Source organism: Neoarius graeffei, chromosome 25 (genome assembly GCF_027579695.1).
Source record: "Neoarius graeffei isolate fNeoGra1 chromosome 25, fNeoGra1.pri, whole genome shotgun sequence".
NCBI lineage: Eukaryota > Metazoa > Chordata > Actinopteri > Siluriformes > Ariidae > Neoarius > Neoarius graeffei.
Window position 1 is genome coordinate 40,153,536 of NC_083593.1, and position 13,633 is coordinate 40,167,168.

Consider the following 13,633-nt stretch of genomic DNA (forward strand, 5'->3'; position numbering starts at 1 on the left):
TATAAATAAGTATAAATATAAGTAACAATGAGCACAGAATGACAGTATGAGTGTGCAGATATTTTGCAAGTGATATTACTGATATATGAATCTGGATTTTAGCTGTTCATCACAGAGCCTGAGGGGGGGGGAAACTATTCTTGTGTCTGGTTGTTTTTGCATACAGTGATCTATATCGCCTCCCTGAGGGGAGAAGATTAAACAGATTGTGACCCGGGTGTGATGGGTCCGCAGCGATGTTACCTGCCTGTTTCCTGACTCTGGACAAGTATAGGTCTTGGATGGAGGGCAGGTTGACACCAGTAGTTTTCTCTGCAGACCTTATTGTCCGTTGCAGTCTGTTCTTGTCCTGTTTGGTGACCGATCCAAACCAAACAGTAATGGAAGAGCAAAAAACAGACTGAATGATGGCAGAGTAGAATTGTGTCAGCAGCTCCTTAGGCAGGTTGAGCTTCCCGAGCTGGCGCAGAAAGTACAACCTCTGCTGAGCCTTTTTGATGATAGTGACTGTTGGTCTCCCACTTCAAGTCCCGAGAGATTGTGGACCCCAGAAACCTGAAACTTTCAACAGCAGTCATAGTGTTGTTGGTGATGGGTGGCAGGGTGAGAGGGCTCCTCCTAAAGTCCACTGTCATCTCCACAGTTTTGAGCGTGTTCGGTTCCAGATTGTTCTGACCGCACCCCCAGACCAGCCGTTCAACCTCCCGTCTGTATGCAGACTCGTCACCATCTCGGATGAGGCCGATGACTGTTGTATCGTCCGCAAATTTCAGGAGTTTAACAGATGGGTCTCTTGAGGTGCAGTCGTTGGTATAAAGGGAGAAGAGCAGTGGGGAGAGCACACACCCTTGGGGGTGCCAGTGCTGATAGTCCAAGTGCTGGATATGATGCTCCCCATACTCACCTGCTGCTTCCTGTCAGTCAGGGAGTTTATAATCTACTGACAGGTGGAGGAGGGCACAGTGAGCTGGGCGAGCTTGGTGTGGAGGATGTCTGGAACAATGGTGTTGAATGCCGAACTGAAGCCCATGAACAGGATCCTGGCATACGTCCCTGCAGTGTCGAGGTGTTGCAGGATGTAGTGTAGACCCATATTTATTGCATCATCCACTGACCTGTTTGCCCGGTAGGCAAACTGCAGAGGGTCCAGCAGGGGGTCTGTGATGTCCTTCAGATATGACAACACCAGTCTATCAAAGGACTTCATGACTACAGATGTGAGGGCAACAGCCCTGTAGTCATTCAGTCCTGTGATATTGGTTTTCTTAGGAACCGGGATTATTGTGGAGTGTTTGAAGCATGAGGGGACTTCACACAGCTCCAGGGATCTATTAAAGATCTGGGTGAAGATGGGAGCCAGCTGGTCAGCACAGACCTTCAGACAAGAGGGTGACGCACCATCTGGGCCAGGTGCCTTCGTGATCTTCTGTCTGTGGAAAAGCTGACAGACATCCTCTTCACGGATCTTGAGTGCTGGTGGGGGGTCAGAGGCGGGGGGTGGCAGAATGGCAGGGGGCGTAAATGGGTCTTTAATGACTGAGGGGGGAGAGAGGTGTGAATGTGTCGAATCTGCAGTAAAACACATTCAGCTTGTCAGCCAGTTGATGGTTCACTGCAGTGTTGGTGGATGGTCTCCTATAGTTAGTAATGTTCTGCAGGCCTCTTCACACTGACGTTGGATTGTTTGCTGAAAGGCTGTTTTTAATCTTATCAGCATAGCTCCTCTTAGCTGCTTTCACCTCCATCGTTTCTGGTCTGATTATACAGAACTCTGTCTCCACTTTTGTAGGCCTCTTTGTTCTGACGAAGTTGCCTGAGGCCAAGTTTACATTAGACCGTATCTGTCTCGTTTTCTTCGCGGATGCACTGTCCGTTTACATTAAAACGCCGGGAAACGGGAATCCGCCAGGGTCCACGTATTCAGTCCAGATCGTGTCTGGTCCGGTGCTGTGTAAACATTGAGAATACGCGGATACGCTGTGCTGAGCTCTAGCTGGCGTCGTCATTGGACAACATCACTGTGACATCCACCTTCCTGATTCGCTGACGTTGGTCATGTGATGCAACTGCTGAAAAACGGCGCGGACTTCCGCCTTGTATCACCTTTCATTAAAGAGTATAAAAGTATGAAAATACTGATGCAAATACTGCCCATTGTGTAGTTATGATTGTCTTTAGGCTTACCATCCTTCCACTTGCAAGTGGTAAGTGACGCGCATGCCCGATATGCACTGAGATCACACACACAGCGGCTCAGTCCCGAATCACTGCTCGTGTGCTTCACTCTCGCGTTCTGTGAGCTGCGCAGGGCCGGAGTGTGCACCCTCCAGAGGGCACTCGCTGTTCAGGGTGGAGTGATTTGGAGCACAGGATGCCTGCAGAGCCGAGCGTATCCGTGTATTGGCGTTGCTGTGTGCACGCGAATCATGTATTGACGTTGCTGTGTGCACGCTAATCGTTTTAAAAACGTTAATCTGATGATCCGCTGATACGGTCTAATGTAAACCCCACCTGAGTTTTGCAGTGAACCAGGGTTTATTGTTGTATATGTGGAAGGTTTTGGTAGGGGCGCACACATCCTCACAAAAACTGATGCAAGATGTCACAGTATCAGTCAGTTCATGCAGGTCTGAGGCTGCACCCTCAAAAACACTCCAATCAGTGCAGTCAAAGCAGGCTTGTAGTTCCACTTTGGCCTCATCGGACCATCTCCTCACCGTCTTAACTACAGGCTTAGCAGATTTCAGCTTCTGCCTGTAGGACGGGATAAGATAGTCCCAAGGCTGCATGGGGACAGAGTGGTACGAGTCCTTTAAAACAGTGTAAAGGTCAATTTATGCTGACAACGCAGTCCTCGCAGACGAGGGCTCTGATTGGTCCACTCTACATCCGCTGTACACGCACTTCCGCTTCCCTACTTTCCTGGTTTGGTTTGTTTTCACTACCGCCATTTTTAAAAACACGAGCGAAGATGGAGCAGCACGAAGAGCGGTTGATCGAGGAAGTGAGGAAGTACGTACATCTATACGACTCCAATTCTAGTCATTATAAGTAACCTGAGGATAAACACACCACTAACCACACCCACCAACTACTCCTAGCGATTTCACGACTTCGCGCCCCCTTGCGTTGTGGCGGTGAATAACATCGCGCACGCCTATTACTCCCCGCTCAACGATAAATTACAACTGTCTGCGAAAAGCTATCTGCGAAAGCCTTGTCGCAAGAGCATGCAGAGGCCCTAACAATGGTCCAGAGTGTTGGTGTCCCTGGTGGGACACTTAATTTGCTGTTTATATTTTGGCAGTTCATGGCTGAGGTTTGCTATGTTAAAGTCCCCCAAAACAATGAGCAAAGAGTCCAGGTGTTTTTTTTTTTTTTCCCCTCCACATTGTTTATCTGGTCAGCCAGGTGTTGTAACACCTCATTAATTCACGCCTGAGGGGGGATGTAAACTCCAACCAGAATAAATGAGGAAAACTCTCGCGGAGCATAAAACGGTTTGCAGTTTATGAATGTCTCCAGATGAGGACTGCATGATTTGTTTAGAACTGCGACATGTCCTATTATGTCAAGAACCACTCAACTAAGTAAAGAGAAATGACAGTCCGTCATTGCTTTAAGACATGAAATGTCCAAACTTTTAACTGGTACCGTATGTTTGAGAGTGACACACCTGCAGGTCAGAGAAGCATGCAGACCCCAGTTTCCTATTCAAGTGCATTTGCAGGTCTTTCGTAACTGTGAGTGATGGTTATTAATCAGTATACTGGTGTTAGTCAGTAGCTGAGGTGGTAATTAAATCCTACTCCATTGCAAACACACACATACAAACTTGCCCTACCAGCACCCTGTATTACATACCCCTTTTGTCAGTAGTGATCTGAACAGGGTGAAAGATCTTCAAAGATTAGGAACCTTCTGTTTTGTTTTTTTGTAAATAAATTCTCCTTGTGCCTTAATTGTCTCGTATGCTTGTATTATATGGAAATTTGCATCACACTAAATTGCAGTATTGGTTACTGTCATTAGGTGATGGTTACAAACGTCACCTCCCTGCTGAAGACCGTGAAGGCTGTGGAGGACGAGGCCACTAAAGGCACGAGGGCACTGGAGGCCACCATTGAGCACATCAAACAGGAGCTGGCTGTGAGGAACTCATTTACTTTATCCTCTCACTCATTTAAGCTCAGGCTAAAACAATTTAAAAGTTACTAACAGGACAGCTGTGATCTTAAGGTAACTGATGATGTCGCTGAACTGAAATTGTGCTTTTTAAAACTTTCCTCATTTAAACATTAACCATTTCAGGAGATCCAAGTTTCAATCCTAATGATACCAAAGCAATCCTTGGCCAGCATTAGAAAGTATAATTATCCATGTGGGAGCAGTAGAGTTCATCTTTCCTTTGTGTCCCCTTAGTGCTTACAATTTGTTTATCATTAGCCTTGGATTATCTGGAGCATGTAATCTGTGACTTGAATTACAGCCAGAACTGTTGTCAGAGCTGCTGTTGTAGAAAATTAATGACCACTTTGTGATCATTTAGAATCGAGCATTCAACAGAGCTGTGGAATGATGATGCTAAAAACAAACACATGTAATTACATTAAATGACTCCTCAGGATTTAGAGTTCCTGCTTTGACTGTCACTGGGATGTTATGGTTTATGATGACCCAGTGTCATGTGATCTCTTAGGTGTTCAGCAGTCCAGAGCCTCCTCCAAAGACAGCTACTCCTGAGGAGTTTATTCGCATGACCAAAGGTATCACACAAGCCACAGCCAAAGCAGTGGCTGCTGGAAACTCATGTCGCCAAGAGGACATCATCGCTACTGCCAACCTGAGCAGAAGAGCCATTGCTGAAATGCTGCACTCCTGCAAGGTGACACAGCCTCTTACAGCCTAGCTCAGGGCTTTTCAAAGTGTGGGGCGCGCCTCCCCTGGGGGGCGCCAGAGTTCTTTGGGGGGGCGCAACGTGAGGAAACATAAACCAGAATAAGTTACTATTGCGGACATTTAGTGAACTTCAGCTAGCCTTTGCTAGAGACAAATGGACCGATTTTTAGTACCTAAAGCTACAGTGAGTGAGGAGACGACAGAGTCTGGGCCAAGCAAAAAACCAGACCCTCCAGGATTTCGCGATGTTGCGATTTGCAAATTCAACCAATCCCCGCAAATTCAGGGCAGTGTTGCAATTATATCCAATCACCGCAACCTTCCCGCAAATTTGACCAATCTTTGGCGTCGTCTTGAGGTGACGTCGACAAACTACCTTCCGTCTTGCTTCCGTGTATACGTTCAAGAGAAGCAGCATGCGCGCAGTGTTGCCAGATTGGGCGGTTTTAAGTGCATTTTGCCGGGTTTTGAACATATTTTGGACTGGAAAACGTCAGCAGTATCTGGCAACACTGCATGTGTGAGTCAGTGTTTCTGTAGGCTTAAATTCTGTTACTGAAAGTGTGTTATGTTTACAGTGAAGGACTGTGTGCACTTTATTTTTTTTACTTAATACAAGAAATTAATGGATGCCAACATTTTTGCCAAAATGGTATTTTATTTTCCATTGTTTAGGCAGCTTCAGCATCATACTGTGAGATTCTGCTCAATTTTTTTTTTCTTCTATGAAGCCTGAGCCATTTATTTTATTAGTTTATAATTATTGTTTAATTTAGTCTTCAGGAGAGACTGCCTGCACACAGTACTAGTATTAGTTTTTTTCTTACATGAAAGCTGAGGCATTTATATTATATTTTAAGGTAACTTCATGTTGTGCTGTGAGGTTCTCTGCACTTTAACTTTTGAACCAACAGGTGCATTTGGATGAGTAAAGCCTATTTTTCTGCATTTTTGTAGTCCTGGTAATCTTTTATATTGGTAAAGTTGTTTATAGGACCATTTCTCAGTGTCTTTGTTTTTTTTAATCAATAGTTTTTCAGTAATAACTTAATATTTAACATATCACTCAATTTTAATCACCAAAAAAGAAAATCGCAACAATTTCTCGCAACTTTCACTTCCTCCCGCAATGTAATCGCAACAAAAACCTAAAGAACACCGCAACTTTCATCGCAATTTTTTGGAAAACCCCCCGCAACATCAGACATTTTAGCCCGCAACAATCACAAAAAAGGCCCGCGAAATCCTAGGGGGACTGAAAAAAGAAGGAAGTATGACCACGATTATTTAAAGTTTGGATTTTCATGGACTGGATCTGAAGATGCTCCACTGCCACAGTGTGTTGTCTGCCAAGAGGTGCTAGCTAACGATGCTATGAGATGTTTAAAATGTGTTAAACAATGTTTTAAAAAGAGAAGCACAGATGTTTAAAATGTGTAAAAGAAAAAAAAAAGTGTACAACAACCATTTTTTTTAAAAATACGAATGGAACATTAAGTATAGCAACAACAAAAATTGTGAGGGGGGGTGCTGTTGTTTATTTGCTCTCTGAGAGGGGGCTGACTCTCCCACACTTTGAAAACCCCTGGCCTAGCTCATAGCTCTCAGCTTGAAGTTTTAGTCCTGTTTACTTTAATATTTTTCTACTCTCTCCCTGCAGCAAGCGGCTTACCACCCAGAGGTAAGCCCGGAGGTGCGGACTCGTGCCCTGCGCTTTGGAACGGAGTGTGCCACCGGCTACTTGGGTCTCCTGGAGCATGTGCTTGTGGTAAGTTATTGGCCAGAGTGTTTACAGCTGCTGCACTAAAGGAGATCCTCTTACTCTGTTACACAAGCACAAACGTCTCAAGACTTCTGGGAGTGTCATTAGGGCTATGTGCGGAATACCGGAAGTGTCATTTGACATTGAGCTGCTTGTTATTTCAATTGCTTTCTCATTGTTTGATTGCATCATACATTTCACAGCTTGGTTGACAATTCAAGACTCTACCGAGGATTAATTCTAGACTCATTTGAACAGGGACTCATTATTGCAGGCTTGTTTTTACGCAGATGAGAATCTTCTGAACTGCGGATTGATAGCACAACAGTTGTATCATTTACGTAATTTTCTGTGTACATCCCAATTTTTCTTATTAATGTTCATTTACTGATTGCGTTATTTATTTAATTGATGTCTCTGTGATTTCTGCTGGACACTTGCCAGTATCTCGGGTAAAGCCTTTCATTCAGAGCAGTTTTACTTAGAAGGCACTTATTCTACAAATTACAAGAAGTCTTTCCACATCATTCTGAATCTTCAAGCAGGAAGTCATGAACATGTTAACCCATCCCATTATTAGGCACTTGACCCCAGGACTAGATTACTGTTTTACACATGATGTGATCCGCACTCGGCGGCACGGTGGTGTAGTGGTTAGCGCTGTCGCCTCACAGCAAGAAGGTCCTGGGTTCGAGCCCCGGGGCCGGCGAGGGCCTTTCTGTGCGGAGTTTGCATGTTCTCCCCGTGTCCGCGTGGGTTTCCTCCGGGTGCTCCGGTTTCCCCCACAGTCCAAAGACATGCAGGTTAGGTTAACTGGTGACTCTAAATTGACCGTAGGTGTGAATGTGAGTGTGAATGGTTGTCTGTGTCTATGTGTCAGCCCTGTGATGACCTGGCGACTTGTCCAGGGTGTACCCCGCCTTTCGCCCGTAGTCGGCTGGGATAGGCTCCAGCTTGCCTGCGACCCTGTAGAAGGATAAAGCGGCTAGAGATAATGAGATGAGATGAGATGAGATCCGCACTCAGGGTGAAGTCCAAATCAATTTTTAAGGTAGAGCAGAGATGTTCTGGATCATACCAGGGTTCAAAAACGGCTTTCGCACTCAGTCAAGTGGAAAAGCTAGAAGTGTTGTAGACTGTATCTGTTTTCCTGTGTATATTAAGTTCTGGTGCTGGACAAGTTACCAAACATTGAATCCAGTGCTAATTATTCGTGGCACATATCAAATAACTTGCATTTGCGAGTAGTATTAACCAGACACGTTTAATCTTTTTTTTTTTCTATTCTATTCTACTGGGGTGTGTGTGTTGGGGGGGTTGACTGGTAGCCGGTGAGTAGAGCTGACTGATCTGCACGAGTGTGTGCCCTTTGGTGTGTGTGTGTGTGTGTGTGTCTCTGTATCCAAATAGATTAATAGCCTTTAACCCCAAGAGATATTCTTGTCCACTCACACATGGCTTGAGATTTTGAGAGTATTGCTATTTTAAAACAACAATGTTTGTTTTCAATGAGAACAATATGCATGACTGAGTAGGGATTAATGTGCCATCATTTGAGTGTCATACCTATATGCTGTTGCAGGGTCAGTTTTTAATAATGAAGTATGATCAAATTCTAATAAACACCATAGGAAAAGATGTGCTAGATTAGTAGTTTTAATATTAGACATTGAAACTGTTTTATAAATCTTTGCATCTCTCAAAAAAGATAAATGGGGTAAAAACATGATTGCGTAACGCTACATCATGTTTTAATCTTAATATTCAGGCTATAAACCCTAAGGTTATTTCGCAATAGTTAGTTATAGATCATGTGATGTAGGGTTACACATGCAATGAATTATTGAATGAAAATTACTTGCATGGATTCGGCGCGTGTTCATAACAAATTAACCACGCACCTGAATGGGATGATGGTATCAGAATTGAAATGCCTCAGTACATTAGAAACCATTCAGAATCTCTGGTAGGTGAACATTTTAATGTGTGGATTTAAGAATGTGCGCGCGCATGGGATGGTACCTCTATTGTCAGGAAAAGTGTCTTATTTTGATTTAATTACTCAGTGTGTTTGTGTGTGTTGCTGGGGCTTAGGCTTTTCTTAATGCTGTATTTGAATGGGCAGAGAATGACATGCTTGCCAGCCCTCATAGCTGCTAAACTAATGGCAAACACCTATTATACACTCACCAGCGCAACTCTAGGACACTCTGAGCCCATGTTTACATTAGACCGTATCAGCGGATCATCAGATTAACGTTTTTAAAACGATTAGTGTGCACACAGCAACACCAATACACGATTTGCGTGCACACAGCAACACCAATACACGGATACGCTCGGCTCCGCAGGCATCCTGCGCTCCAAATCACTCCGCCCTGAACAGCGAGTGCCCTCTGGAGGGTGCGCACTCCGGCCCTGCGCAGCTCACAGAACGCGCGAGTGAAGTGCACGAGCCACGATTCGGGACTGAGCCGCTGTGTGTGTGATCCCAGCGCATATCACTTACCACTTGCAAGTGGAAGGATGGCAAGCCTAAAGACAATCATAACTACACAATGGGCAGTATTTGCATCAGTATTTGCAGTATTTTCATACTTTTATACTCTTTAATGAAAGGTGATACAAGGCGGAAGTCCGCGCCGTTTTTCAGCAGTCGCGTCACATGACCAACGCCAGCGAATCAGGAAGGTGGATGTCACAGTGACGTTGTCCAATGACGACGCCAGCTAGAGCTCAGCACAAGCGTATCCGCGTATTCTCAATGTTTACACAGCACCGGACCAGACATGATCTAGATTGAATACGTGGACCCTGGCGGATTCCCGTTTCCCGGCGTTTCCAGGCGTTTCAATGTAAACGGACAGTGCATCCGCGAAGAAAATGAGACAGATACGGTCTAATGTAAACTTGGCCTGAGGTCTCTCTCTCACACACACACACACACACACACACACGAAAATAGTAGGAAGTTATGAAGTCAGTATGTGCATGGAATTTTTTTTTTAATTATTATGACATTTATTTTTAAGAAAGTCACACACTGTATTACTAAACATTCTGCCACTAATAGGTTCTTTATTATTCTCCCCTAATGCAGAAAATGGTGTTGTCCATTTCCTCACTTGTTTCTTCATATTTCTTTAGATTATTCAAAAGCCCACTCACGACCTGAAGCAGCAGCTGGCAACCTTCTCCAAGCGGGTGGCTGGCTCCGTCACTGAGCTCATCCAGGCAGCTGAAGCCATGAAAGGTGCTGATTCAAAAACATGTCTGTAGCTACCACGATGCACTGCAAACCCATTCTTGGTGTTCTCACACACACACAGAGCCAGGTGTTCTCACAAGGTTAGCTGTGATGGCTCCTGTCGCACCACATTAACCATGTGTGGGATTTTATTGCCTGACTTGGGTTTAGCAAAGCAACATACATTCCCCAAATCCACTGACCGTGTACATATGGCATCTTCAAGGGAACATGGTGGGATTATACCCAAGTTTGTGTTAATCAAATTAAACCTCTGCATAGTCAGACGTTTAGCACTGCTGTCCTTCCATACCGTGAGTTGTTCCTGACTGTGGTTCACACAGTCAACCCTCTTTTTCTTTTTCACAGAAACAAACTCACAGCTCAGTCATGGTGCTAATAAACAGGTCTCAGTGTAACAGATGCAGTGTTAGTCTTCAAGGGTAGTTGGCAGGTGTTGCATGTATGTGTGTGATAGTGGATTGGAGATTTGTAATTGGTGCTGATTCCTCCATTCTCTTTCAAGTTGTAACTTCTAAACTTGATGTCAGATTGGGTAAAACATGATAGGACACCAAGTAGTTCAGCAGTCACAGTAAGTCATTGGGCATAAAACACTGTCTAAAGAAAGCAGCACAAAGTTGCATGCTATATATGACTCTATTGAGGTATTTCACCTGACGTCACATTTTGAACGTCAAGCTAGCTAATGTCAACAACATAGTCGCTATGTTACTGTAGCAATGTTTACGTTCAGTCATTTGGATGACTGTTAAAACCTTTCAGTCTCAAGTTTTTCCTTTACTGTATTTACTAGTTTAATGAGCTAGCGCGCTAGCTAACGTTGTGTTCCTTTGCTGTTTGTAGACTGTAGGACAGATCAGAGGCAGTGTTGCCAGATATTGCTGACGTTTTCCAGCCCAAAATATGTTCAAAACCCGCCAAAATGAACGTAAAACCGCCAATCTGGCAACACTGATCAGAGGTAATGTCCTACAAACAGGGCTTAATGAGCAAGCCGGAGCGCGCTCCGGAACCTCGGACGTTGGCTCCGGCAGCTATTTACACTGGATCCGGTGTAAATAGCTGCCCGATCATAATTACAGTAAACTAGTAAATACAGTAAAGGAAAAACTTGAGACTGAAAGGTTTTAACAGTCATCCAAATGACTGAACGTAAACATTGCTACAGTAACATACTAGTAGTAGTGCTAACAGTAGTGGCTAGTGCTAACAGCTAGCTGCTAGTACACTGCTACAACACAGACACCGACCCTAATAATACAGTTCTTGGTCATTGCCTGGTAACAGCAAATTTATAACGGGCCATGTCTCAACAGACTAAGAAGTTATTTCAATGACATTTAATAACATTTTGTTTATCCTGAGGACCGAAAGTAAATGAAAATGTGAACAAACCTTAGCTGTAATAAGATGGCGACCACCGGCTCCAGGGACGACCCGCTGATGTAGGCATGTTACCCAGCCTGACACAAAATATTTGTAGGCATCCAAACTCTTATACGCTTTCAGATCAATACCTGTGTATGGCGATGGGTTTTTAATGACATAGGTATACAGATCATGTGGGCCGAAGTCAGGTAAAGACGAGGGCTTCCTGTATTTCTGTACGTCAGTGAGCAATCCTGGTGGAAGCAGGTAAACGTCGTTCTCTAAGCCTGCTAACCTCAATTTTTGCAAATACCTCTCCCTCTGCTCGCCCTGTAAATGCCCTACGTCGCTGGATAGTGAAGGTGTTTTCTGCATCTCGCTCCTTTTTCTTTTATGTTTTTCATTTGTCGCCTTCCTCGCATTCAAACTGATTCGAGCCATGACGTCCAAAATGGCAGCCTCACGATGCATCACATGACTTGGTCACGTGGGTGAAATACCTCAATATAGCGCTTTCTAACCATCTGTACTTCTCTAAAATCCATTATATATATATATATATATATATATATATATGAGAGAGATAGTATGTGTATGTAAAGCTCTAATATAATAATCTGTGGTTGGTAGAAGAGAGCAACTGGACTTGCTTGAAAAGTCTTGAAGACGTTTCGCCTCTCGTCCGAAAGGCATCCTCAGTTCTGTCTGTCTAATAGGGAGTATCAAGTATTTATCCTCTCATGGATCATAATAGAATCCGAATCAGAATGCTGATGGCTGCATTGTAGGTGGCTGATAGATGTCATAGACACCCACCTCTGTTCAGTGATGGTCGTTCCAGGTTGACAAAAATGAACGATCCTCTCTGGTTAAGATGTCTGCCAGTTTTCTGGAAATCCTCTCATACTCCCGCACTAGTCGAAGGGAACTCATCCCAAAGTGCGTAGAAACAGATTACTATGTACCTGGATGACTGAGTATCTTCACAGATATGTCTCTAATATAATATCACAAAATAACTAAAATGGTGTATCTGACCTAGCTACAAACTTTTTTTTTTTTAAATAGGTAATTCCATATTCAGCATTACTTTAATAGTCTACGTTTCTGTTTATCTGGCAGGCACTGAATGGGTGGACCCCGAGGATCCTACAGTCATCGCAGAAAACGAGCTGCTGGGTGCAGCGGCTGCCATCGAAGCCGCCGCCAAGAAACTGGAGCAGCTGAAACCACGAGCCAAGCCCAAGGTGAGCGGGCTTTTTCCGCCACCTTCAGTTCTGTCACACCCATGCCAGCCACCTGCTACAGGCTTAACTGTTCCATAGTTGGGTTTCAGCCTTGTTGGGTTACCACATTTAACGCTGCTCTTACTGTGGGGAAAAGCAATCCCTTAATTGACATGATGGACCAGGGTAAACATCTAATATCACATTATTAGCTGGATCCACACCATTATGCTATGTTAGCTATGACACATTAGCCTGGGCAGATGAAGAGGAGCTTTGCCTTGCTTTGATATTGTTAATACTTTATGCTGAACAAGCAACTGCAATTTTCTGGGAATCAACAAGTCCACATGTTCTTGTTTACTTCAAACAGTTTGCGCTGGGAAGAAAGGTAAACCTGAAATTGTATGAAATATAAAAATCTGTGTTTCATAACTTGATTTCTCATATGCATCATGCCATGAATCATTTTCATTCCCGATGCCGTCAGATACAAACCGAGATGCCATTGTGCTGTTTTTCATCCAGCATGCTGAAAAAAAATCCACTAGAATCCCTGCTATGTGACAGAAATGATGGTAGTGTTGGCTTGTGTTTTTTGAACAGGAGGCTGATGAGAGCCTGAACTTTGAAGAGCAGATTTTGGAGGCAGCCAAGTCTATCGCTGCAGCTACCAGTGCGCTGGTGAAGGCGGCGTCAGCCGCACAGAGAGAGCTGGTGGCCCAGGGCAAAGTGAGAGCACCGCTCATATACTGAGGCTTTGTGCAATAGATATAATGGCAGTGCATTTTAACACAGTATTGTGGTGTTTGGAGTAAATGAGCAGCTGTTAATCAGATTCTAAGTTTTGGGGGGGGACATTTTTGTGTTTAACATCTGTGTGTTTGCCTCCTCTGCTCAGGTCGGCGCCATCCCAGCAAACGCAGTCGATGATGGACAGTGGTCTCAGGGTCTCATTTCAGCTGTAAGTACTGTTTAGACTGGATAAATGCCTTTTCCGTACAGTTCGGGTAATCAGTTTCAGAGATGGCAGGTGGTGTTTGAAAGCCTTGTAACACAAACAGTAGCATGTCTGCGTAATTGGAAACTTGGACAAGCTTATTGTAT

General features: G+C 44.2%; 1 protein-coding gene across 1 annotated transcript in view; it reads left to right on the top strand.

Moving 5' to 3' along the window:
• tln1 (talin 1) overlaps positions 1 to 13,633 on the top strand; it is a 152,722-nt gene that overhangs the window by 126,452 nt on the left and 12,637 nt on the right. The window contains exons 48-54 of the mRNA XM_060908652.1: positions 4,033 to 4,149; positions 4,700 to 4,885; positions 6,560 to 6,667; positions 9,809 to 9,914; positions 12,423 to 12,547; positions 13,133 to 13,258; positions 13,428 to 13,490. Of these exons, the coding sequence (XP_060764635.1) occupies positions 4,033 to 4,149; positions 4,700 to 4,885; positions 6,560 to 6,667; positions 9,809 to 9,914; positions 12,423 to 12,547; positions 13,133 to 13,258; positions 13,428 to 13,490 (831 nt within the window). The remainder of the gene's footprint in view (positions 1 to 4,032; positions 4,150 to 4,699; positions 4,886 to 6,559; positions 6,668 to 9,808; positions 9,915 to 12,422; positions 12,548 to 13,132; positions 13,259 to 13,427; positions 13,491 to 13,633) is intronic.